Genomic DNA, 25,585 nt, shown 5'->3' with positions numbered 1-25,585 from the left:
TCTCTCTCTCGCTGACACATGCGGCTGAAGCGAGGAGCTGACCTGTGTCAGCTCCTCGCTTCGCTGCTGCCGCCGGCTCCTGGCTAGTAGACGCGATGTACAAGCCAGGAGCCGGCGGCAGCGGCGAAGTGAGGAGCTGACACAGGACAGCTCCTCGCTTCAGCCGCATGTGTCAGCGAGAGAGAGACACAGCGGCGAAGCGAGCACGCGAGTAGCTTCAGCCGCATGTGTCAGGGAGAGAGGCGGGCAGCGGCGAAGCGAGGAGCTGACCTGTGTCAGCTCCTTCCTTCAGCCGCATGTGTCAGCGAGAGAGCGGCGAGGGAGCGGAGGAGAAGCTAAGTTTAATGTGGAGGTGGAACGTTAATCTGGGGCAGATGAAGGAGAGGACAGGATGACAGTGGGGACAGAGATGGAGAGGACGGCATGACACTGGGGGCAGAGATGGAGAGGACATGAATCTGCGGGCAGAGATGGGGACATGAATCTGGGGGCAGAGATGGAGGGACAGGAATCTGGGGGCAGAGATGTGGGACATGAATCTGGGGGCAGAGATGGAGGGACATGAATCTGGGGGCAGAGATGGAGAGGACATGAATTTGGGGGCAGAGATGGAGGGACATGAATCTGGGGGCAGAGATGGAGAGGACATGAATCTGGGGGCAGAGATGTGGGACATGAATCTGGGGGCAGAGATGGAGAGGACATGAATTTGGGGGCAGAGATGGAGGGACATGAATCTGGGGGCAGAGATGGAGAGGACATGAATCTGGGGGCAGAGATGGAGGGACAGGAATCTGGGGGCAGAGATGGGGGACATGAATCTGGGGGCAGAGATGTGGGGACATGAATCTGGGGGCAGATATGGAGGGACATGAATCTGGGGGCAGAGATGGAGTGGACATGAAACTGGAGGCAGAGATGTGGGGACATGAATCTGGGGGCAGAGATGGAGAGGACATGAATCTGGGGGCAGAGATGGAGGGACATGAATCTGGGGGCAGAGATGGAAGAGGGACATGAAACTGGGGGCAGATGAAGGGTGTATATGAAACTGGGGGAGAGATAGAGGGGGGACATATAATTTACGGGTGACTGTAGGAGGATTATACTGTGTGCCGGCACATGAAAAATTAACGAGTGGGCGGAGTCAACACAAAAGTGGGCGGGGCCAAATTTGCCGCGGCGCGCGTAGCACATTTTGTCCCTCTTTCAGTTCTTCAAAAGTTGGGAGGTATGCCAATGTGACCAGTGATTGGCTGTGAGGTCATTTCCTGTGTGTCAAGCAGGACCAGGAAGGAGCAGTGCGGGACCTTGAAGCATACAGACACAGAGGCGAGGGATCATTTAACCTATTGAGGCCCTTTTTTTCATTTTTATTCTGCAGAACGACTGCTTTAATAATATGTGACATTATATATAGATGATGCATGTAAATATCACATGAAGATAGTATAAATTGTGCAGAATTGGTTCATTTGGCCTTACCTTGAAAGTTGTCCTGTTGAACTCGGCGATATTTGGGAGGACGTCCAATTCTATAATGAGATATACAAGTTACATAGGATTCATGGATTTTACCACAGAGGTACATTGATGAGACTGCAATGTGTCCCAAAATACTAGAAAGAGAGGCAAGCCATCTTAAGGAGAGTCTGTCAGCAGTGATTTGGCTCTATCCCTAATCCCAATAGCTGGTGATTCTACAGTATCCAAATTACCCCTGTTATGCACCTTTGGGGCCTCACTTTCATGGAAATTGCTGTTATAATCGTAAGCAAATGGGGGGAAAATGCTTTGTCTGGGAATCCAAAACTGAGACCAAATCCCAGACAAGCTAAGGCGCACCCTCAAAGCACTTCCCCCTCATTTGCATATAAATAAAACATGTAAATGAGCCCCAATACTGAATACCTGAGACATATTTGGAAACTGTAGTGTCACCTCTACAAGATACTGAGATTAGGTTTCTAACCATTTCATTTACAGTCTCCCTTTAAGCTGGCCATACAGATCTGATGAATTCCAGGCGAGTCTGCTGAATCTGATAGGCTGGACGATCAGCTAAAGCACCAGTCAGATCATGTGCTAAGAGGATGTAAAAAATGTGATGTGAATGGAGCCTTATGCTCACAGAGGTGTCCTGACTTCCCCTGATTGTTGGGAGAAAGAAAGGTTGGACATGTTGGATTTCAACATGTCCCATCTTTTCGTTCTCACTGGAGATAGGCTGTGGCCAAAGTTGTCTGGCACCAGCTTACTCCCCTCTCCATAATGAGAACATATGTAAGCCCAAGGAGTCAGGAGCTATAGCTGTCCTCCTAATATCCAAATGTGCATATCTTACTTTACAGAGGACCTTTCACCACCTCTGCTATTTGCATCACTAAATAGGTGCAGGAGCAATAGATGTACTTGGTTTTGGTGCCTGATATGATATTTAGTCAGGGGGTGTGGTCAGGCAGGAGCAGACAAGGGGAAGTGATTCTGTGCTCTGACACTGGCTGCCTCTGATTGGACCTCTGAATCACGCCCCCTTGTCCGCTCTCACCTGACACCGCCCACCTGAAAATACAAAGACTAAGCAGTATATCAGGCATCAAAACTGATAGTACCAATTGCTCAGTAACAGCGGGGACTACAGAAAAGATTCCAAATGTATTTAAAAAAGTGGAGCTGCGCCTATTATATGATGCCAAGATCTGGACTTGGTAGAGGTGGTGAAAGCTCCTCCTCTCTCCAATGTGAAGATAACACAGTCTATGCCAAAAGCTGATTTACAAGCCTGAATTCTCCGAATGACTCTGAAGACTGAAGATGTATAATTTTGGTAATAACAGGTTAGTACAGAAACATCTACTATCTAAGAATTTCATCTGTCTTGGTTGGTTGCCAAGAGGTTGTACCAAGTTCTGAAACTATATCCTATTGATTGGTTAGGGGATTACGTCCTGATCAGTGGGGTCTGACAATGGGGGTCCAGTTCCCCTGTCCTGATTGTGCAATAGACTAAGCATGCGCCCTGCCACACATTCATTCTATATGGGAAATCTGAGGATAGCCAAGTACTGGGAAACTGGACCCCAATCTCTGGATCAGCCGGGGGTCCCTGTGGATGGATCACTACCAATCATAAAGTTATCCCCTATCTTAAGGATGAACCTCCAGCTACACATTGATCTGTCACCTGCCATGGTGTCTGGATTTCCTACGAGGTGGCAGTGGGATAGGATTCCTGCTTCTTGCTGGTTGCTGGTTACGATCAGCCAGGGGACAACCCGATAGACAGTGGTGGGCTGTGAATCTTCCAGTCACGTGGCCAGAACCATCACAGCCTGGAGTGGGGCACTTCCTATAGGCAAACACAGAGGGGGGAAAAATAACATGAACAAGATAGAAGACTACTAGACGTGTCATACAGTGGGTGGGGATAGCTGATGTCTCCCCCTTTTGTTTTGTCTCGCTCTTTGCATTGTTCTATAAGATCTTTAAATCTTAATTAAAAAGTCATCGTAAACTTCTGGTTATCTTATCCTCAAATTATTATTCTTCAAGTCTATTTGTTTCACAATGTATTATATGCTCCAGGATGCGCTATTAAAACACAGTAGGAACTAGAATTATGTTCTTTAGGTCCATTAAATCCTCTGGCATAATTATAGGGATTGCAGTGGTGCAGTTTCAATTGGGCCCATAAGCCGGGGGGGCCGGTGGCAGCAGGTTACCCTCACGATACTAAGATCCCCTTTCTGACTTCCTTTGATGGTTTGCAGTTTGCGTATTGTAAATTTATGACCCTTGCACTCTGGTTCACTGGAGTGGGAAGTTCATGATACACGGCCTTCCACTGTCCGAAAGGAGAAAATTAACCTTTTCATGCCAAAAGGAGCAGTTGGTCATTAGCATGTAGCCAAGGAGGAAGACTGTGGCACAAAGGAGGACACAGTTATGATGTGGTGGGTACTGACAGGGCATGGGAATGACAGGAAGCACAGACATGTTGTGCACATGGAAGCCTGGGCCCATGTAAAGATGGCAAATGTAAAATGTATGGATGGGATGCAGCAGACAGTTGTGAGGAGAGGTTGCACAGGGGCCCAAGCTGGTCTTTAGCTCCTGGGCCTGTGAGCCTAGTTACGCCCATGAGTAATTCTATTTAATGTATTATTGTTCTGTAATTTTATCTATATGATGTTGGTGCATCTTGTGGTTCAGTCTCTTCTTTTATATAGGCAAGAAGTCATGAGAAAAGTAAGTGCCGTGTATCATAGTAAGAGAATGTTTTAGTGACTGTAGAGGATGCAGGAGAAGACTAAGATGGGTTCACATCACATTTGTGATGTTTAGCATGTATCCTAGGAAAACGTCCAATTCTTAAAGGAGTTCTCTGACACCAAATGGATTTTTCCTGCTAGTGACCTATCTGCAGGATATCCCCAGTATGTGATCTGTGGGGGTCTGACACCTGCACGCCACTACTGTTACAGCAGTCTATGAAGCTACATTAGTGGATGGGGTGCCGCGCTGCTCCTATCTAAGTAATAAGAGACCCAGAGAAGCACTGCTATACAGTGGACAGGGCTGCAGCTCTGTGCCTATTGACTGCATGCGATCCCTGTCTGCAGCATCCCAGAGTGCTACTGCTTTAAATGATTGTCTATTGTGCCTTTGGGTTGTGTCCCGTCCTTTACGTCCTATATTATGTGTCATTGTATATATTGTTTTGCAGCTTTCCTATGGTTGAGGGTGCCACTATTACTCCCATCCTCCAGTCTCCTCCATCTGAGTTGCGGCATGTCCCATCACACAAACATCCGATGCCTGGTCTGCAGCTGATCTATGAGGGGTCTGGGTGTTGGACCCCCACAGATCACATACTGATGACCTAATGTGTATATTGGTTATCACTATGAAAACTCCAATTATACTTGACCAATATACAGTAAATGAGTATGGTGCTTTATGATTTTTTTTACAATGGGACCCTATGATATTACATTCGTCACAAGCATCCAGTTAACATATATACCCAGACATATTGTATACAGTAACAGAGGTCATGCTGTGATGAGTTATGTAACTGTATACTACAGATCAATAGTAATAGAAGCTCACAGACTAATGGCTGACCTGTGCTGGAAACTGTATTTGTTGCTTCGTGAATGTGAAATCCCTTTACAGCTGAGAGACACGCAGGCACCCGGCGAGAGGTTCGGAGAATCACGGTGCCCTGTGAAAAGAGTTGGAAATGAAACCGAGGAAGCTTATTGTTCCGCCACAGACAACCTACACTAAGCTCTTCCATGCTAGACCTAGATAAGATGAGATAGATCACATGCTGCAATGCTGAAGACCATGGTGTAGGCCTAGACACTCTGACTAGTAGTATATACATGACATACATTGATATGCAATGTACATAATACATAGTACATTACTAGTCACAACTCTTTCAAAAATTGTCATGCATATTATGGATTTTTGGGATCACATAATTCCCTTTCATGTATTAAGACATCCACAACCGAATTGTAGTTCACAGTACTCACGGAGGGGAGTTTGCAGTGGGTGTCCTGTTCTTTGGCACCAACCCACAGGGTGTAAATCTGGGTGGTCAGCGTCCAGCCAAAAGTCATACAAATGGCTCCAGCCATCAAAGTGAACCTTAGAAGGTGGGATGGGTTGTCAGAAACCCAGGTATTAATAACCCTTCCCCGTGCCCAGCAACATAAGATGGAAGCACACTAACAGCCACAGGGCAAATGGTCCAAGCCACAAAAGACATAGCCATGTAATGAGAGAGGGAAACGTTGCACACAATGGACTGAACCTATGTCTTCACCTTTATTCTGCATTCTTCCACGTCCACCACAGATGCCACCCGGATCAATGAAGGATTTCTTCTATCCACTGCTTCCAGCTTCATGTTGTCTTTGAATCCATGCGGGGGCCGCTTAAGAAGATAGTAAGGATGACAAGTGATTGTGAATAAGGAACATATGAGGAGACATGAACAAGTCAGTATACTAGAAATGGATAACATTACAGTGTGGAAGGCTCGGGCCGGCACTGCAAAGGCTCCCGTCTCCAACAGGTATCTCTCCCAGGTAAAGTTATCGGGGTCTGGATAATCTACAGGAAGGCAGCCATGTTATTTGATACACTTAACAATGTCTTCTCCAAAACACACACACAATGGCCTCAGAAATGTTTGCTACTACTCTGCTATAGCTATTCTGAGCCAATACCTTGAGGGGGGGTGAGAGGCTTCCCATGTTCTTGACACCATCCCACAGGATGTACATAGGGACTACTAGGGTCGCACCTAAAGAAATACAAAGGAGAAATCTGTTTCATGCCGCAAGACTTTATCATGTAAAATTATATTATAAGACCCTTATACAATCCATGAGGCAATACATAATAATGGACATGCTTATAGCTGTGATCTGTATGTATCCTGGGCCGATCATAAAGTGTTAATGTAGATATGCTATTACTTGTACGTTCCATTACTATCAGCACAAAGTAAGACTGCTCATTGGTGTATATCTAGTGTCATTACTGTGTGAACCGGCTCAAGAAATGAATGAATAGGAATTTTAGTTTAAAAAATGCAAAAAAATAAAATAAAAAAATACTCCAGCTCTTCCTTCCATAATCCCATTCTTTACTTTACTCTTAATCTGTCTCCTATTGCAATAAAACTGCACAATATATAAAAGCATCTCTGTGTCTCAGATCAGCTATGTCATCCACCTCACTGTCCTGCGGCCTGCTGTGTCCTGTCTGCGGTAGGAGAATAAGATGGCTGTACCCCACCCGGTGTTCTCTGCAGGAACCTGCTGGACAGTGACAAACAAGGAGGAATAGTTTATTTCTTGCCTACTTTTAGAATTCATTTCTGGATTTCGCTGCTCCTTTACGGCCCTGTTGACACTAGTATCATGACTTACATTATTACAGGAGCCATGACCATTATATTTGGTCACAATGAGTTAGAATGATTCCTATCGGGTTCTGGAAGGAGTTTTAGGATACGCTATTCTGCCTGTCAAAGCAATAGATCCTTGATAGGATGGACCCAAATGATACCGTCAGCATAGCCTGCGTTGTACAAGAGGATTCATGTATATGTGATGAATATGAACGTTACGATTACTAAAACATCGGCTACTACAGTCCAGATAGCTGTATCATTGGTAGTATGGTTTTAGCTTTTAATGAGATTGTCCCATCCGACTATCTGTATAATTAAGATAACTATTGACTAAATGCTTGTTTGGCCAAAAGCTATGCCTTCTAGCTTCCTTCCCTTCCTCATAGCCTGTTCTACTTGGCTGGCTGAGTGTGCAGGTGTATTGTATGGGGTAAGGGGGACTTCTCTTACATCAACATCTCTTCCCTGAGAACAGAAGGATTGGGCATGTTGAAATCCAACTACCCTACCCCCCCCCCCCACCATGATCAAGTAGAGTCAACCAGAAAGAGAACCACTCCTGGACGTAACTCCAACTAAGGTTTTCTAATTTGTAGGATAGTATTGTCAATTAGGGTTGAGCGATCAGGATCAGAAACGATCGGATTCCGATCGGCGATCGAGAAAATTTCACAATCGCGATTGGAATTCCGATCCCGATCTTTTCGGGCGGGATCGAGATCGGGGCTTATTTCCCACAAGAGGGGGGGGGGGGTTAATCACTACACAGCGTGGGGTCCAAAAATTGAATCAATTTTTGTACTGCATGCTGTGTAGTTAATAGGATTGTTTTTTAAATCCAATCTCCGATTATTTAAAAAATCCCATTGACTTGCATTGGAATCGGATTGGGATCGGGTTCGAATGGAAAATGATCGGAAATCGGATTTTAAAAACGATCCTGAAATTTCAAGATCAGCTCAACCCTAAACGCTAATTTTATTTTAAACACCCCTCCTCCTCCGGTTTTAAAATAAAAATATAAAAAGATATATGTAAATCATACCTATTGTGCACACTGGGCGGTGATGCACGCTCCGACGTCATCTTCTGGCACGCCTTCCTCTTCTTTTGGCGACGCCTTCCGGTCCTGGCTCTTCCCCGGCTTCATCGTTGTCTTCTTCCGGCGGTTCAAATCCAATTGGTTCAAATCTGGCACGTGTGCAGTAGCGCTCCCTCCAGAGCTACTGCGCACACTCCGGTGCCATTTTTCTCAATGGCAGTGTGCACTCGCCGGATTTGAGCCAATCGGATTTGAACCGCCGGAAGACGACGACGATGAAGCCGGGGAAGAGCCAGGACCGGAGGGCATCGCCGAAAGAAGAGGAAGGCGTGCCAGAAGATGACGTCGGATCGTGCATCACCGCCCACCGCGCACAATAGGTATCATTTACATATATGTTTTTATAGTTTTATTTTAAAATGGGGGGTTTAAAATAAGATCAGCGGTGCCTGAATGGCCTTTTTAAAGACTATTCACACATATGTGGGGCTCATACAGCATAATTTTGCTGATAGAGCCCCTTTAATAAGAAATTCCTACCAATAGTCGTAGGTGTCACCCCAGTTGTCAAAGTGCACAAGAAATCTGTCTTCTACTATGTCCGTGACGCTGGCCACACATATAAGAGATGGATTCATCTTGTCCACAGCTTCCAATTTCATACCGACTCGAAAAAGGGATGGGGGCGCACCCTATGAAAGACAAATAAAATCCTAAGCACAGTCAGAATTGTTCATAACACCAAATGATATTAAAGACATAAAAACTCACAATTTTTGGAGTTATAAATAGATGTTTAGGAGCCACGTGAGCTTTTGTTAGTCTCAGGTAATGGGTCCAGCTGAAGTCTTCATCTTTGTATCCTGTGTAGTAAATAAGAGACATGTTAACCTGGATAGTAAAAGAAACGGTAAAGAGAGGGGGTGATCCCATCTTATAGCGTATATAGCGGTTCTGTACATTGGAGGTCAGGTGAAGGGGTAGTTTGGCAAAGGGGAGGGGAATGAATAGAAATACGGAGAGAAGGGGACGTAAGATGGCGGGTGAAGAATGGGTATGGGCCATAGGAGGTACAGGGAGGTCATATCTATAAAATACTTTCTTTCATCATGACCTTTTGGGGGCTGTAACTTGTGCCCGGTCCTCTCACACCAGCCAGCAGGGTGAATATCGGGCGAGTCTGCATTCACCCAGAAATCATGGCAGTCCGAATACCCATCAAAGTGAACTCTTATCCGAAACCCACACACCTAGAATACACAGAACATGTAGACCAAGAAAAGGTCAATGTTACGTAAATCACAAAAAAACAGAACATATTAAATCCGATAAAGGTAATGGCGCACAGAATTATTTCGGAAGGAAAACAATTCCTTATAGTCCCTCGACCGAGGGTTCTTAGGATACAGCGCCAGGAAGTGAGCAGAGACATTTTATGTAAATCTGACATTTTTAGTTAGTTGGCGATAAGGTAAATTTACTTCTGGAAGTCTAGGTAGAGAAAATAACCAATCTACCTACAATGGGGTGATCCAGCAGCGAACTCATGTGATGGTGCCGGGCTGACCTAATTATATTGTGCCCACTAGTTATTGTACCACTATGTGCCCCTCTCACCTCTGCCACAGTGAGGATGAAATACATGGATGGATGTTGGGGGTCGATTCCCTCTAGTTTCATCCCCACCTTGAAGCCGTTCTTGTGCTGTGCTCCCAGCTGCCACTGAAGAAACGTGAGGCAAAGCATTAAATATATAGATGGTGCCAGTCCTATGTGAGTGGCAGCGCCAATACAACACACCATAATCTCTTAACATGTCTGGTTTGTTAAAGAAGCACTCTAGTGGAAATACCGCCATATATCGCTGCACCCCCCACATGTGTCTCTGACTCTCTGCACTTCTGTTATGCTCAGTGTGAAGTTTAGCCTCCTGTCTGTCTCTGATGTGACATTTCACTTCTCAATCTCACCCTGCTGTCTCATACATTATGTTGTTCTATGAATAAAGAAGACAGATGTTAAAGGGGTATTCCCACCTCACATACTCATCAGTCTTTACTGCTGTAAAATCTTCTTTTTTCCCGGTTTCTTGCATCATTTGGTGGGCGGGGTTTCACAAGCAACCTGCCGATTAGCTCCACCCCCAAATCGTATGTAGCTCCGCCCACCCATATTGGACTATGAAGTACAGGCAGGAGCAACCCCATTCTGTGTTACATACAGAGACTGCCTGTCTCTGCCATAATGAACACAACTGAATTAGCTAGCCTGATAACTGGGAGAACAGAAGAAATGAAAGCAGCTCCTCTCCCCTATCTGAGATCAGGGAGCTAGGTCACATGGTGTAGACACAGGAATAGCTAGATACACAGGCTCACTCCACTGCACTTAGCCCCTCCTCCCTCCCCCCTGAGAGCAGCAGATACATCACTTGACTCAGGAGCAGCTAAGTCAGGGCTGTGGCCACAAAGAATTGAATAAAGTAAGATAGTGGACAAACAAAGCAGTTTTGCTGAAGCAATGTATTTAGGAAAAGTCTTAAATCCACATTAACAAGCAGTATAGATAGGATCCTTGTGATGGGACAACCCCTTTAACCTTACTGTGGTTTTGATGTGTAAGGAAATAGATGCACAGTATATTTGTTCTTAAAGTATACATTGCGTTATAAAACGCAGGCAGGCAAAAATAAGAAACTTTGTGATATATCTTATTAAAGAAAAATGTTTACATAGAAGTCTATGGAGAGGGGAAGGGGGAGGATCTGGAAGAGACATACAAATAACTGCATCCTAATAAGTGGAGGAGGAAACAGATTTCTTTAGTAAGATATATTACACATTTTCTTATATACACCTGTACTATTCATTTATAATTCAAGGTAGGCTTTAAAGTCAATGGAGTACCGTATATACTCGAGTATAAGCCGAGTTTTTCAGCACAGTTTTTGTGCTGAAAAAGTGCTCCTCGGCTTATATTCGGGTCATTACGGTAATTTTCTGCTAGCAGGCCAGGATAGCAGACCCCGCCCCCCCACCGCTCCATCACACGCCGGGTGACGTGGCCACGTAAGCTCAGGCCCGCACCCGGCGTGTGGCTGCTTCCTGGCCTGCTAGCAGAAGTACCGTAAGTACTTCTGCAGCTCTTAATGTACAGCATCGCCGCGCTCCTAGCAGGAGCGTGGCGATGCTTTGGGCCCCGGCACCCGCCCCGTCTGGATGCCGGGTTCGGATGCCGGGTATGTAAGTGTAATGGCGCCGCTCTGCAGAGCGGTCGCCATACAAACCGGCACCTCCACTGTAATGCTTACAACAGAGATGCTGAAGCTTATGCCTGCGATCTCTGATTGTAGGCATAAGCTTTGGCATCTCCGCTGTAAGCGTTACAGCGGAGGTGCCCTCCGGAGATGTCCTCCCCCCTTAGGCCTGCCCCATACCTTTAAAGATGCAGGCCGGCTCCTGCGCAGCAAGCTCGCAGTAGCCGACCTGTTCCGACGACAGCCGGGAGCCTAATGAAGGCTCCCAGGCCTGTCATCGCTTTATTACTATTACGGCTGGTCTATGATCAGCCGTAATAGTAATGTAGAGAATCTCCCATAGACGGCAATACACTTGTATTGCCGTCTATGGGACTTGCAATCAAATGACTGCAGGTTCAAATCCCCCAGGGGGGGGCTAAAAAAATTGTAAAAAAAAAAAAAAAAAAAAAAAAAGTTTAAAAAAAATATATATAATAAAAAATTAAATAAATAAAAGTTCTAAATCACTCCTTTCCCTATAATTCATATAAAGGCGGGTTCACACCAGCACCTGATCTCAGTTATGCAGGTTTCCGTTTTCTGTCGGGAGAGGACAGAAACCGACATTCAGTGTCTGTTGGTGAGTGTATTCTGCTGCCCATGGCGAAACCGTTATGCATAACGGAGATTGGGCGCTAGTGTGAACCTGCCCTCAAAGTAGAAAATGACTGTGACACACATACACATTAGGTATCCCTGTGTCTGAAAGTGCCCGGTCTACTGAATATAGGGGATCTGCAGTGCTCCTATTCCGTCGGGAAGGGGTTAATAGGAGCACTGCAGATCCCCTATATTCAGCCAGGCTGAATTCCAACTGGGGGTAAAAAACCCAGTCCTCAAGCTCAGGGAAGGGGCAGACAGACAACCACAACACCCCCTCCCCTTCCCCAGCATCTACTGCGCCCAAGAACTCGGCCATTTAAATTTTTTAAATTTTCCAGCAGCTGCTGCATTTTCCCCCTAGGCTTATACTCGAGTCAATAAGTTTTCCCAGTTTTTTGTGGTAAAATTAGGGGGGTCGGCTTATATTCGGGTCGGCTTATACTCGAGTATATACGGTAGATTTATTAAAATGGCCCGAAGGCAATACCATCTTAGTTGCCCATCTCAACCAATCATAGCGCAGCTTTCAATTTGTATTCTGCTTCTGAAAAATGAAAGCTGTATTGTGATTGCTTGCTATGGGCAACTAAGTTACACTAGGTAGGCCTATCTGTTGTTCTGTTCCATCGTAATACATACCGAGCCCAATTTACCCCATTCACTAGAGTGGGATCCTTCGGGTGTCCAATGGAGACTCCAAAGCAGATATAAATGTATCCTACATATTGCTTTCAACCATTTTAATAAATCTGCGCGACGTATTCCCCATGTGTTCCATAGTCTTGCTTCCGATCTGTTGTTTTATTTTGATTTTGGATTTTTTGCTGTCCTTTCTGTACATGACTCTGGAGGGAGCCATCTTTTATGAATTGCTATTAACAGCCTTTAGAGTAATGCTTTATGGCAGCCACAGTGACCGTAGTAACCTGTCATCTTATTGGAGCACATTTATTACTGTGTCTACGTCACTTTTGTGGTGTAAAAATTTTTATCTCAGTTTGTGACTTTTTGACGTTTGTGACATGTAGCATTTTTATCCATTTTTGTACGATCAGATTTTAGTAAGTTTTCTGGCTAAAATAATCCTTGAAATCTTCTCCGGCCTAGATTTTAGTACAGCCTCAGGTCCCATTGGAGGAGACTCAGGTTTTTTTAGGGACATTCTCCACCTGAGAATGGTGGAAACTGCCGGTTCCTGATAAATCTTCCCCCCTTACTTCCATGGTGACCTATCAGAAATCCTTATGTAGGGAGGGCAGGGTGACATCACCTATCGTGAATGGTAAATCCTGTGTTATCTATATGTAGGTGTTAGCGCTGCTATATCGCTATATCTGCCCCTGTGTGGATTGTTAAGAACCCATGTAAACAATTTCTTATAAATATTAACAATCTTTCTAAAACCAGACTTACCTCTCGGAATAGGTTGAGAGGAGCAGCAATGTATTTCTGTTCCTCCAGGTAGGAAGACCAAGACCAAGAATCTCCCAACTCGTCCCCTGAAACTTTGACATTGCAGGAAATAAGATGATTGTAACGTAAATGGGAGCCGGTTGGAAACAATTGAGTGTTTGTATACACAGGGATTGGGATACACTACAAACTGGGGGCAGGAGGAGTCAGCAGAACATGCAGGGATATCATAGGACATGTCACTGGATGCAATGGGAGGAAGAGTGATACAAGCAAATGCAAGTACTGAAGGACAGGTGAGGGAATGACAGTGTGATAAGTCTTAGCCCTAACCACTAGCTAATAGATAGCTCTCTTTTCCTACCAATCCTAACCAGTCCCAATGGGGTACTTACCATGGAAGGGGATAATCTGACACACTGCATCATATATGTCAGTAGACGGGAAGGATTTATGATACTTAGTTTAATGCCAGACATCAAATAAGAGATCAAAGTGTTGTTAGGGGGACCTGGAAGGGGGGGGTGGGGGGTGGATGGGGGGGTCGGCCCTCCCTCAAGGGGCCCATAGCAATTACCTAACTTGTCAGGAGATCATTAACCCTTAAATGAAACAATAGCAGCAGGTAAATATATACGCAAATAAGGGAAGCCCTGGATAGATTGTAGTAGTCTGCCTGGTGGCTGGAATAGTGGACTCTGTAGGCAGAGGGAAGCACGCCATTGTTGCCATTTTTCTTTTCCACTCTTCAAACACATTGACTTAAAAATGTCAAGATAATACATTATTTCTACAACCGCTTTGCTTACTCACCCTCAGTATGAATTCAGCTTTCCTGGTATGCCATTAGTTACGGCACCAATATCTTCCTTTACAGTCTGGCATCATCGCTAGGCTGTAAGGAACACCTCCCCCCATGACAGTACAAGGCTATGGTAGAATACAGCTGGGGGGAGGGGGCGTCCTTACTGCCCAGCGATGATGCTAGGCTGTAAAGCCCACACAAATATCTCCACCACCATAGCAGGAAAGCTTTCTAGTGGTATACAATACTGCACATCGATGAGGACATGAAACGTCTTCTTTAAAGAGGTTTTCCAGGCTAAAATTTTATTCTTTAGTGAGGCAGGGGGAGGTTAAAAAAAAAAATGTTCACCTGTCCCTGGTGCTCCGGTGTCCTCCCAGCGCGGTCCAGTCCTGCTGCTCTGCTGTCTTCTTTTGTGGAAGTATTCTCTGTCTGTGACATTCCAGGTTCCTTTAGCAACCTCAGCAGTCTCATGAATTAGCAGCCCAAGGAAGGGACCCAGAGATGTCATAGGTAGTGACTAGAGAGGAGCAAACACTGTTCAGATCAGCCGTTCCGAACAGCATGCTCCCCTAGAAATGAATGGAAGCACCTGGCACGGCAACCGGCCGCCGGCAAAGTGTCCATTCATTTCTATGGGAGCTTGCTGTTCGGAACGGCTGATCTGAACAGTGTTTGCTCCTCTCTAGTAGTGACGTTCCGTGTCCTTTGTTGAGGCTCCTGGTCGGCCTCAGCGGTCACGTGGAACAGGGACTTCCAGCAGAAGAAAACAACAGAGCTGCAGGACTGGACTGCGCGGGGAGGCACCAGGGACAGGTGAGTATGTTGCTGTGATTTGCAGAAGGCTTTGGATTTCTAGCCTAAGTGGCCAATTGCGGCAAATACTTCTAACTTTCTAGAAATGGCTTTTACGATATATTTCTGCTTACTCTTCCATATTTTATAGCGGATGTCCAGTTGTAGACTCCACATGGTATACAGAAGTGGGTGCCTCAGACTAATGCTTATCTATCCATTTTCTTCAGTCTCCATTGGGAAGTATAATCATTGCTCTTTCTACTTCTGTTGGGTTCACATCTCCTCCATGACTTTCTTGTTCCTGTTCCATCGTGGGAGCAGAAAACAGAATTCAAGCTCTGACAGCTCCATCAATGGACAACAATGGACCCCATTAAGTGTAAGTCTATTGGATTGACATCATTTTACTACCAATAGTGCGACACGTTGTTTAATCTTTTCAAGAATTTGTAATGGAAACTGCATCAGAGACTCCGCAACGCAGATATGAACCTGGCACTGAAAGAAGAGAGGGTATGCAAAATGCCCCCCAAATCCACCGCCTGTTTCATTACTGCATTGGTCCCCATATTTTACAGCGCAGTACTGATCATTCAGATCGCCTGTGTTATATGTGCACAAGTTTACCAGGAGGTCAGTGTAGTCCCCTACAGCATGCTATGATGGGCAGCCTATATCTGACAGATTGCATCTCTGAGTTATTGATCTGTAGGACCGTATTCATATAGTGCAAGTAATGCTGGTTTCCATATTGATCACTTAGCTGCTGTACAGAGATGAAATCGCTGGCCCACATTTACTAATAGTTACACAGGGTAGACTTAGGCATCACGATGGCAGGCACTGGATGATAAATCTGACGTATCTTTACGCTGTCTAGTCTAAGATTACTCCACCTATTAAATTACTTTGTTGTAGAATTTCACTCCAAAATTTGGTTCAGTTCTGTTGCATATTATCACAGCTTAAACCGGTTTTACCAGACCAGGATACAGACGATCTATCCACAGGATAGGTCATCAGTATCAGATCAGTGGGGGTTCAGCACCCGGACCCTGTACCAATTGGCAGCTAGAGGTATATGGCTCTGCCCCTATTGAAGTGAATGGGAGCAGAGCTGTAGTTCCCCAGCACCACCAGTGTAGTGTACAGAGCCGTAAACTGTATACAGTGCATAGAGCTGGACACTATAGCAGTGGTGATGGGGAACTGTAGCTCTGCTCCCATTCACTTAATAGGAGCATCCATATATGTTGTATACGACTTCCAGGAGCTGAGTCTGGTGATCAGTACGAGTCCAGGTGTCGGGGTGACCTATATTGTGGATAGATCCTTAGCAACCCCTTTAAGTTAAGCCCGCTTTTCATCTAAGGGCCCGTGCACAGGATGTAACGTGGCGTTGATTCTGAAACGTAAACTCGTGTCAGAATCAGCGCTTCAAAACAGAATCCCATTGACTTCAATGGGTTCCATTTACCGCACGTAACACATTGAAATAAATGGGTTTAAAAGCCTCCCATTGATTTCAATGTGTAGATGAAACCCATTGAAGTCAATGGGATTCTGTTTTGAAGCGCTGATTCTGACACGAGTTTACGCTGTGTTACATCGTGTGCACGGGCCGTGACATATCATGTTAGTCAGAAAAATGGCCTGAAACTAGATGCTACAGTGCTAACATGTGCCTATTTTAGACCAGAATTCACACACAGCCACTTTAGTAACATCTCCCATTCAGTGACATGTTGCTTGCTCGGTTCATGCACCTTCTTTGCTGTATGTAAGCAATGACATGCATTAAGTTAAAAAAAATTACTTTGCGATTCTCTCTGGCTCCATATCTCCCCTTCTGAGCTCCTCACATGGGGTTCATCGGCGTCTCCTGGAGTTTTCCGTTCTTTCTGCTTTTCCTGAACAGAAATACTTTCCAGGTACATGTCTGACATAACCGTATTACAATGACAGCTCACACGAGTACATCATGTCTGTCCGTGACATATAAGAGCATGCATAGTGTTATACTGGGTAGTGGCGAGCAGCACATCAATACGTGATTCATCACCACAGTCCATTTACACAGCGCCATGTTTATTTCCAGCTATGGGACATTATAACAGGATGGATAATACTTTATCCTGGGATCTTGTGACACACGACATAGCGGACATATCATCCAGTTCTGGACTCATACCACAACACTGTGACTCCCAAAGTCCAGTACCCATTGCACTCGCCATTCATAACATTTGCAAAGACAATACGCAGTCGACATGAATACAGTGATGACTCTTTCCTCACCATTGGATCGACCTCCGACTCTGCCGGACTTTGATATTCTTTTGGTCTCCGTTTCTTGACGGGTTTGTGGGCCTCGTTGCCCACCCCAAACCCTTGTGATGGCTCCACGACCAGGGACCTGCTGTGGATACCCCAGAAACCAGGGAGAGGGTGACACTGACCCACTCCCCAACCACCCCTCCCCACCGACTAATGTGACTTGCAGATATTAGTCTCACCTCTCTTTAAATTGACAGACTTCACCACACGTTTCGCACTTTGCCCCAGGTATATGCTGGCAGCCGCAGGTATCACACAGACACAGTATAGTATCAGAAGGAGGGCTGTCCTTTCCCTCAAGACCTGTGACGGAATATAGGAGTTACAAGTAGTGATATACAGGTCAGCCATGAGAAAAGCAGAGTCCACCCCTATGGCGTCAGATGAACAACACACAACGGATTCCACCGTATCATTATAACCAGGAAACCCATATGTGGAAAAGCTAAGCCCACCCCATGGAGAATCACATTTACAGCAATAACCTGGAGTAATGGTATTCTATATGACTTTATCAGTCTCTCGCTTTGTTCTGGAGGAGCTTTGGCTGCTCTTCTGTACAGCATTACTTCAGTTCATTCATGTCTATGGGTATTGGGTACGCGGAATCCGCCTCAAAATCCGCCTGCAAAAAAGGCTCCCCTTCATTTCAATAGGAGTCACTCACTTTTCTTTCCCGCTAGCAATTTTTTTCAGTTAGCGGGAAAAAGAAGCCACATGACCTATCTTCACGTGGATTCCGTGGCTGATCCAGCAGCAGCGTCCGAGGCTCAAGACTCCCTCCCGATTGGGTCCATTCATTTGGGCCTAATCAGGAGCAGGATGCCACGACGGGATGCTGGTGCAGTGCATTGGCATCCCATTACGGCTAGCCATGCACGGTGGAAAAGGTGAACGGGCCCTAAGACTGGCATACAGAACCCCACTCCTAATAAATTCTCTCCAGTATGTTTACATAAAAGATACGTGTCTGTCACACACATTACTTCTCAGAGGTAGGTCACCTTGTGGGTAGGCTTGGCTGATGATCTGTATGGTTTGCTGAGGGCTTTCATCTTTGGAGTGTAGGGGTGCTTCTGCTTTCGGGACCAGGGAGCTGAAACGCAACTAAAAGAACAGAAGAATCAGGCCATGTGCACACATTGCAGATTTGTGTTTCATAAAGATTATTCCACGAACAGGACTTATCTCTTATCCATAGGACAGGCAATAAATATGTGATCACCAGATCTCCGTCTGGGTTTTTATTACTATTTTATTGTTTATTATGTTATGCTTTTTGTTTGTGTGTATAATATATTTTTGGAAAATTTAATAAAAACTACAGTTAAATAAAAAAAGAATATGTGATGACTTCACCCCATGGCAGCCCTGAGTCCCTGTATAGAACGGTGGTCGCTCATGTACGTTGCTACTGCATTAAACTCTATGGGAGCGGGCCCCCTTCCCTCCATGGGCCCCTGAGCAGCCGAAGCAGCTGCACATGTGATATGCCCGCCCTGTATCAATCATGTAAACCCGCGTCATGTATAGTAACACTAGTCATTTATTCCACAAGTGCATTGCAGTACTTGGCGTCACAGTTAAAGGAGCGGTTATCTCTTTGCACTTGATCTTGTATTTCAATGGCCAGATGTGCAATGAATAGAAATCTGTGACATTCACATTCACACTTTGCATTATTCCGTGAGGCTTTAGATCACGCTCTAGGTTTTTTTTGTAGAAATGTATTTATGCGGCTTTTCTCTCTTTTCTGCTACAGTTCTCTACAACGTCCCCTCATGAATGAGGCCTAATGGCTGTTTCAGCTGGAAAGATAAAACCGTACAGTATATAGCCATCAGTTATTGTATACAGTAGTGTGACTACATGCTGGGCCCGGCCAATAAGTCAGGTAGGAGATAAATGTATGTTCAGTGGTTTATCTCTGCCGTGGCTTATAACTCTATCGTATGGCCCCAAGAGAGGAACCTTTTCCAGTTTTACAAGCCTAGTATATAACTGGTACATGTATATGGACTCCTACCAGGACAGGCATAGTAGTAAGTGCTGTGTATACTAAACATAGGATATCACTAGGATATGTCATCCATATGTTATTGGTATGAATGGGGGGGATGACCTATGTCACACCGAAACAAGGGTGGGTTAAAATATCAGCAGTATACAGACAAGCTGAGATATTACAGTCCTATGAAAAAGTTTGGGCACCCCTATTAATCTTAATCATTTTTAGTTCTAAATATTTTGGTGTTTGCAGCAGCCATTTCAATTTGATATATCTAATAACTGATGGACACAGTAATATTTCAGGAGTGAAATGAGGTTTATTGTACTAACAGAAAATGTGCAACATGCATTAAACCAAAATTTGACCGGTGCAAAAGTATGGGCACCCTTATCATTTTATTGATTTGAATACTCCTAACTACTTTTTACTGACTTACTGAAGCACAAAATTGGTTTTGTAACCTCAGTGAGCTTTGAACTTCATAGCCAGATCTATCCAATCATGAGAAAAGGTATTTAAGGTGGCCAATTGCAAGTTGTTCTCCTATTTGAATCTCCTCTGAAGAGTGGCATCATGGGCTACTCAAAACAACTCTCAAATGATCTGAAAACAAAGATTGTTCAACTTAGTTGTTCAGGGGAAGGATACAAAAAGTTATCTCAGAGATTTAACCTGTCAGTTTCCACTGTGAGGAACATAGTAAGGAAATGGAAGACCACAGGGACAGTTCTTGTTAAGCCCAGAAGTGGCAGGCCAAGAAAAATATCAGAAAGACAGAGAAGAAGAATGGTGAGAACAGTCAAGGACAATCCACAGACCACCTCCAAAGAGCTGCAGCATCATCTTGCTGCAGATGGTGTCACTGTGCATCGGTCAACTATACAGCGCACTTTGCACAATCAGAAGCTGTATTAGAGAGTGATGAGAAAGAAGCCGTTTCTGCAAGCATGCCACAAACAGAGTTGCCTGAGGTATGAAAAAGCACATTTGGACAAGGCAGCTTCATTTTGGAAGAAGGTCCTGTGGACTGATGAAACAAAGATTGAGTTGTTTGGTCATACAAAAAGGCGTTATGCATGGCGTCCAAAAAAAACAGCATTACACAAAAAACACTTGCTACCCACTGTAATATTTGGTGGAGGTTCCATCATGCTTTGGGGCTGTGTGGCCAATGCCGGCACCGGGAATCTTGTTAAAGTTGAGGGTCACATGGATTCCACTCAGCATCAGCAGATTCTTGAGAATAATGTTCAAGAATCAGTGACGAAGTTGAAGTTACGCCGGAGATGGATATGTTAGCAAGACAATAATCCAAAACAATGCTCCAAATCGACTCAGGCATTCATGCAGAGGAACAATTACAATGTTCTGGAATGGCCATCCCAGTCCCCAGACCTGAATATCATTCAACATCTGTGGGATGATTTGAAGCGGGCTGTCCATGCTCGGCCACCATCAAACTTAACTGAACTTGAACTGTTTTGTAAAGAGGAATGGACCAAAATACCTTCATCCAGGATCCAGGAACTGATTAAAAGCTACAGGAAGCAACTAGAGGCTGTTATCTTTGCAAAAGGAAGATCTACTAAATATTAATGTCACTTTTCTGTTGAGGTGCCCATACTTTTGCACTGGTCAAATTTTGGTTTATTGCATATTGCGCATTTTCTGTTAGTACAATAAACCTCATTTCAATCCTGAAATATTACTGTGTCCATCAGTTATTAGATATATCAAACTGAAATGGCTGTTATAAACACCAAAATATTTAGAACTAAAAATGATTAAGATTAATAGGGGTGTCCAAACTTTTTCATAGGACTGTATATGAACTTGGCACTATCTTCTGATTCCGGATGAATATCCACTTCTATTATTACCTTATTATATCAATTCACATTTGCATCAGAAATCCCAGAGAAAAAGGTCCTGTAAGGCGACTTTTTCATCCAGCTATTTCAGGGGAAAAAACTCAGACGCTTGGAGAGCCCATTATAGTTAGAGGGGTCTATCGGGGATCCCTTGCTGTCCGTCATTTGACCGTGCATTTCCCTGTTCTTTTGGTCCTGTAGTGAACCAGAAGAATGGATAGTATAACACTAGTGTGAACCTGGTGTAATTGCACAAACATAAGTATGGCTTCTATAGCCACACGGGCAACTACAGTCTGTGAAATCCGTACTGTATATTGCCTGTATGATCCAGAGACTGGGACTTCTTGCATCACGGTAATCTATGATGGTGGGAGTCCCTGCCTCCCTATGGCTCTATTGTCCTGTCCTGTATATCATATGGGGCAATAAAACCACGGTGAGGAAGGGGCTCCTAGCATCATAGACCACTATGTGGCTTGGAGTCTGGATCTCCGCCCTGGGTCCGAGCAGGGAAATCTGGCTGATGTATTGACTGGATTTTGCAGCCAATATTCCCCCTTGTACAGGAGACCATAAGGCACCAGTCACATGGTTACATGTAGTGTCCTATGCTGGATAGAAGTTCAGACAGGGGCCTTCTAAATACAACCAATAAAGTGTGTGCGCCCCATTATCATACAACAGGCTAGACTGTATCTTTAAAAAAATGACAAAAACTTAGTATTAGTTGATATTTTGGTAAAATACTCCGCTCAGAACTGCATCAAGGACCTTATTGCCTTCTACGTCCTACACTAACATTACAAAGTACAGAAAATGGGATCAGGGTTACCTTGCATCATAGTAAAAGCCATATATGATAAAACAAGGATGAGTGAAAATCCTGGTTCCTAGCAGGGGGCACTAACCCCTAGAATGGAGGGGCCACGGCACTTGGTAAAATGGCGCAGACCCATGAGAGCTTTACCAGACACCGCACCGCTCTACGGGATATCTCAGAAATATTTACGGATAAGTAAGGGTTCTAGGTAATAGCAGGAAAACTAGGACCACACAGCAGCAGAAAGTCATGTGTGATTCATGGCTCTTAGTGGGTGCAGAAGTCAGGGTCATGGGTTTGGAATGATAGAAACAGTCCAAGATCCAAGGTCACTAGCGCCTTTCTCTCCCATATGATACAACCATATTGCGATGATTTCACTGCAGTTCACACAGGACATCACGTAGCTGTAACCTACTGTAATTAGGACTGACCTGTGGGTTCACCGTGGCCATGACTGGCTCCACTCCCCTCCTTTCTCGCAGTTCTTCGACAAGAGAGCGCTGCATTTCTGAGGAGACGACTACAGGGACGTTGATAGCTGCTGAAGGAAAAGATTGTTATCAGGAGCGGCCATAGACACAGAGCATGGAGGTTATGGGGGACTGTATACATGCACGGACTAATGACAGTATACATCCCCTACAGGAGAAGCCCATAGATGGATCGTATGTGTACATAAGGGTTTCTTTACTACACTGTTATTATAAAGACATCCATCAGGAGAAATAAGACTCCTAATCCGCTACCCACCAGTCATCCAGGACAGTGTCAGGTTCCTAAGTTTGATAAGTTCGACATCATGACATCATGCAGAATAATATCTTCCTGCGTTCTTGCTATGACTCTGTAGAGCCATGGTTCTGCAGTGGAGTGAGGTGTCATGTCTTAGGCTATGCTCATATCTGTGTCATTGTCTGTCCGGTGTGGAGGACTTAAAGGTCCTGCAAGCCCAGTTGAGAAACAAAACAGATACTTGATGGACCCCATTATAATGAATGGGGAAGGATAATTTCTATTGTTTGATGCCAGGTTCATATCAGCATTGGTCTCTCTATTGTTCGGGTCTGCTTGGGTCCCTGAACAACAGAGAGCCTCTGCTAAAAAAAAAAAAAAAGTAGACACACGTGGACCCCATACACTCCAATAGGGTCCATCTCCTAGGGAGACTCCTACACAGAGGTGAATGCACCTCAAGGCTTCTGCACACTGAGCTACACAGGTTGCTGCACTACGGCCTGTGATATTGTACCCGACCTGCAGGACATCAGTCCAGCCAAAAGCAGGGCCAGCCAGCGTGACTTCTCTGCGGAGTGCCTCCTCCCCTGGGACTCTTTACAAGCATATGAATACAGAGTTTACACTTCTTTTTCGGCATGATGACACCTAACAAAAAGTAGCAGAACATCACTGTGAACCTGTCACCACCTGCATAGTAGGTTAGTGGCACTTTGGTGGCCTAATGTATTATGACAGGTTATGTTGGAATATTCCCATCTTGGCAATTTGCTTTTAAGATAGGAATAACTGCCACCCCCGTCCTCGGCCAGAATTGAAGGGAACAACCAAGCAGGGGCGCTCTATACTCCCATAGAGGAGAATGGGAGCTATAGAAACAGCGTAGCACATCTAACTACAATGTCTATCTGTTGGGGCAGTTCACACAGAGAAAATTTTCCTACCTGAAAATTCAGCTTCAGGAATTAGAAGCTGATTTTTCCAGTTCTCCATTCCATGTCAAAATCTGCACCTTCCAGGTGGTATTCTCTTCAATGGGAGTTATCAGGCGGAATCTGCCTAAGGTTAAGGCTCCACGTTGCGGAAATGCAGCTTTGTTTGTTGCAGATTTTGAGCCAAAGCCAAAAATGGCCGCAAATAAAATTGGAAGTATATAGAAAGCTCTGATACTTCTAGGTTCTGCTTAATCTAGTCCTGGCTTTGGCTCAAAAAACCACAACAAAATCTGCAAAAAAAAAAAGCTGTGTTTACGCAACGTGGGGCCTAAAGATCGAGCATGAGGCTTATTGTCCCGCTAGCTGAAAAAAACCTGCAAGAGGTAATAAAATCAGCATCTGACTCCCATTGGCAGCTGGTTTTAGGCAGAATTTGGAGCAAATTTTGAGAGGGAATCCGCTTCAAATTCAGCGCCAAATTCCTCAATGTAAATATGTCCTAACTGTGAATCTATGGAAACAGCACAACTCTGTTCCTGTAGCTCCGGTTCTTCTCTATTGCCATAGGGGTCAGGACAGGGGGCTGTTATTCCCATTTCGGCCTCGATTTGCTCTTTAATGTATAGCATTTTAGTAGTATAGAATTGGTTATTTGATGTGATATATTATATGGATTAGTTATATAACTGTGATATATGAATACGCTATATCATATCTTACAGTAATATATAAACAGTATACACACATACATATATCACTAGAGATGAGCGAGTACTGTTCGGATCAGCCGATCTGAACGGCAAGCTCGCATAGAAATGAATGGACGTAGCCGGCACGCGGGGGGTTAAGCGGCCGGCCGCCGTCAAAGCGGAAGTACCAGGTGCTTCCATTCATTTCTATGGAGCGTGCTGTTCGGATCGGCTGATCCAAACAGTACTCGCTCATCTCTATATATCACTAGACTGACATTATTCCTGCTGCTGTACCTGAGGCAGGAGGTAGCAGTACCATACCCTCCGGGGTGACCCGGCACAATGGCACGTCACTGTCCTCTTCACTCTTCACTTTGGGTGCCGATATATCCATAGTAGTTGTTCCCAGGTCGGAGATGTGGCGCTTCAATGGGCACAAATAAAAAACATAGGGGCTGAGAAGAAATGGATTGTAAGACATGCATAAATGAAGATGGGATGGACAAGATTACGAGACATACGAGAAGATACCAGCGCAGGACACATCTATCTTATATAACAAGCCATCTAGGCGCCCGCCACTGCCCTGGCATCAATAAAGTATACACGCTCTCTGAGTTTACCTGTATAATCTCCAGCAGACCGACAGTCCTCTCAGCAGGCAGGATTCCTGGAATCTCCGGCAGCTACATCCATGCTGGCGAGAGAGGGCAGATCACTTAGTAAGATGTATACCTTGGCATTAGGTGCCAACCTTCCTTGCAGCGATGTGTTATGGCAGTGAAGAGGTTAAACGCCGAGAATCTTACCTAATGAAACAAGCCAGCTATTCCAACCGCAGTCTGCAGGGAGCTTGTGCGCCTGCGCTACACCATTATGTGTGCAACACAGGGGGGTCAGCCAAGACAGAAACAGCTTTGAGGAGGGGGTGGAGATGAGAGCCGGGCTGCCAGGTTATAGGAAGATGAAGGAATAAATATCAGTGAGCGTGTATCTGTATCTGTATGGTATCAATGCTTACATCTCCGCCGTGACACAACAGCAGACGTGGCGGCTATAACCACATCACAAGCACCGGAGTAACAGATGACAGGAGGACAATATGGAGTCTCTTAGAGTAAAGGGAACGTGAAAAGCGTTTCTAAGTCGCTCATGTTTAGATCACTTATGCCTGTAATGTCTATGTGAAGGCGCCAAAAGCTGACACAAACCTCAGTGTTTAACCCCTTAAGGACAGGATTATTTTTTTTTTTGTCCTAAGGCATTACCTTTACATATTTAA

At 44.9% G+C, this 25,585-nt stretch overlaps 1 protein-coding gene across 6 annotated transcripts in view; it reads right to left on the bottom strand.

Moving 5' to 3' along the window:
• The window catches only part of L3MBTL1 (L3MBTL histone methyl-lysine binding protein 1), a 30,793-nt gene extending 5,409 nt beyond the window's left edge, over positions 1–25,384 (bottom strand). The window contains exons 1-19 of one of the 6 annotated variants that reach the window (XM_075277543.1): positions 25,113–25,384; positions 24,927–25,000; positions 24,598–24,727; positions 22,373–22,479; positions 18,238–18,340; positions 17,413–17,536; positions 17,195–17,315; positions 16,713–16,806; positions 13,294–13,385; positions 9,597–9,701; positions 9,082–9,229; positions 8,751–8,842; positions 8,520–8,671; positions 6,246–6,322; positions 5,840–6,129; positions 5,547–5,661; positions 5,128–5,227; positions 3,185–3,349; positions 1,486–1,535 (exon numbers count right to left, since the gene is read on the bottom strand). In XM_075277543.1, coding sequence (XP_075133644.1) covers positions 1,486–1,535; positions 3,185–3,349; positions 5,128–5,227; positions 5,547–5,661; positions 5,840–6,129; positions 6,246–6,322; positions 8,520–8,671; positions 8,751–8,842; positions 9,082–9,229; positions 9,597–9,701; positions 13,294–13,385; positions 16,713–16,806; positions 17,195–17,315; positions 17,413–17,536; positions 18,238–18,340; positions 22,373–22,479; positions 24,598–24,697 — 2,035 coding nt within the window. In that variant the 5' untranslated portion in view covers positions 24,698–24,727; positions 24,927–25,000; positions 25,113–25,384. The other 5 variants (XM_075277546.1, XM_075277547.1, XM_075277542.1 and 2 more) reach the window with 5 other exon arrangements.
• Positions 25,385–25,585: the final 201 nt, after the last annotated feature.

This window comes from Leptodactylus fuscus, chromosome 6, assembly GCF_031893055.1.
Source record: "Leptodactylus fuscus isolate aLepFus1 chromosome 6, aLepFus1.hap2, whole genome shotgun sequence".
NCBI lineage: Eukaryota > Metazoa > Chordata > Amphibia > Anura > Leptodactylidae > Leptodactylus > Leptodactylus fuscus.
This window is presented reverse-complemented; position numbering and strand designations above follow the sequence as displayed.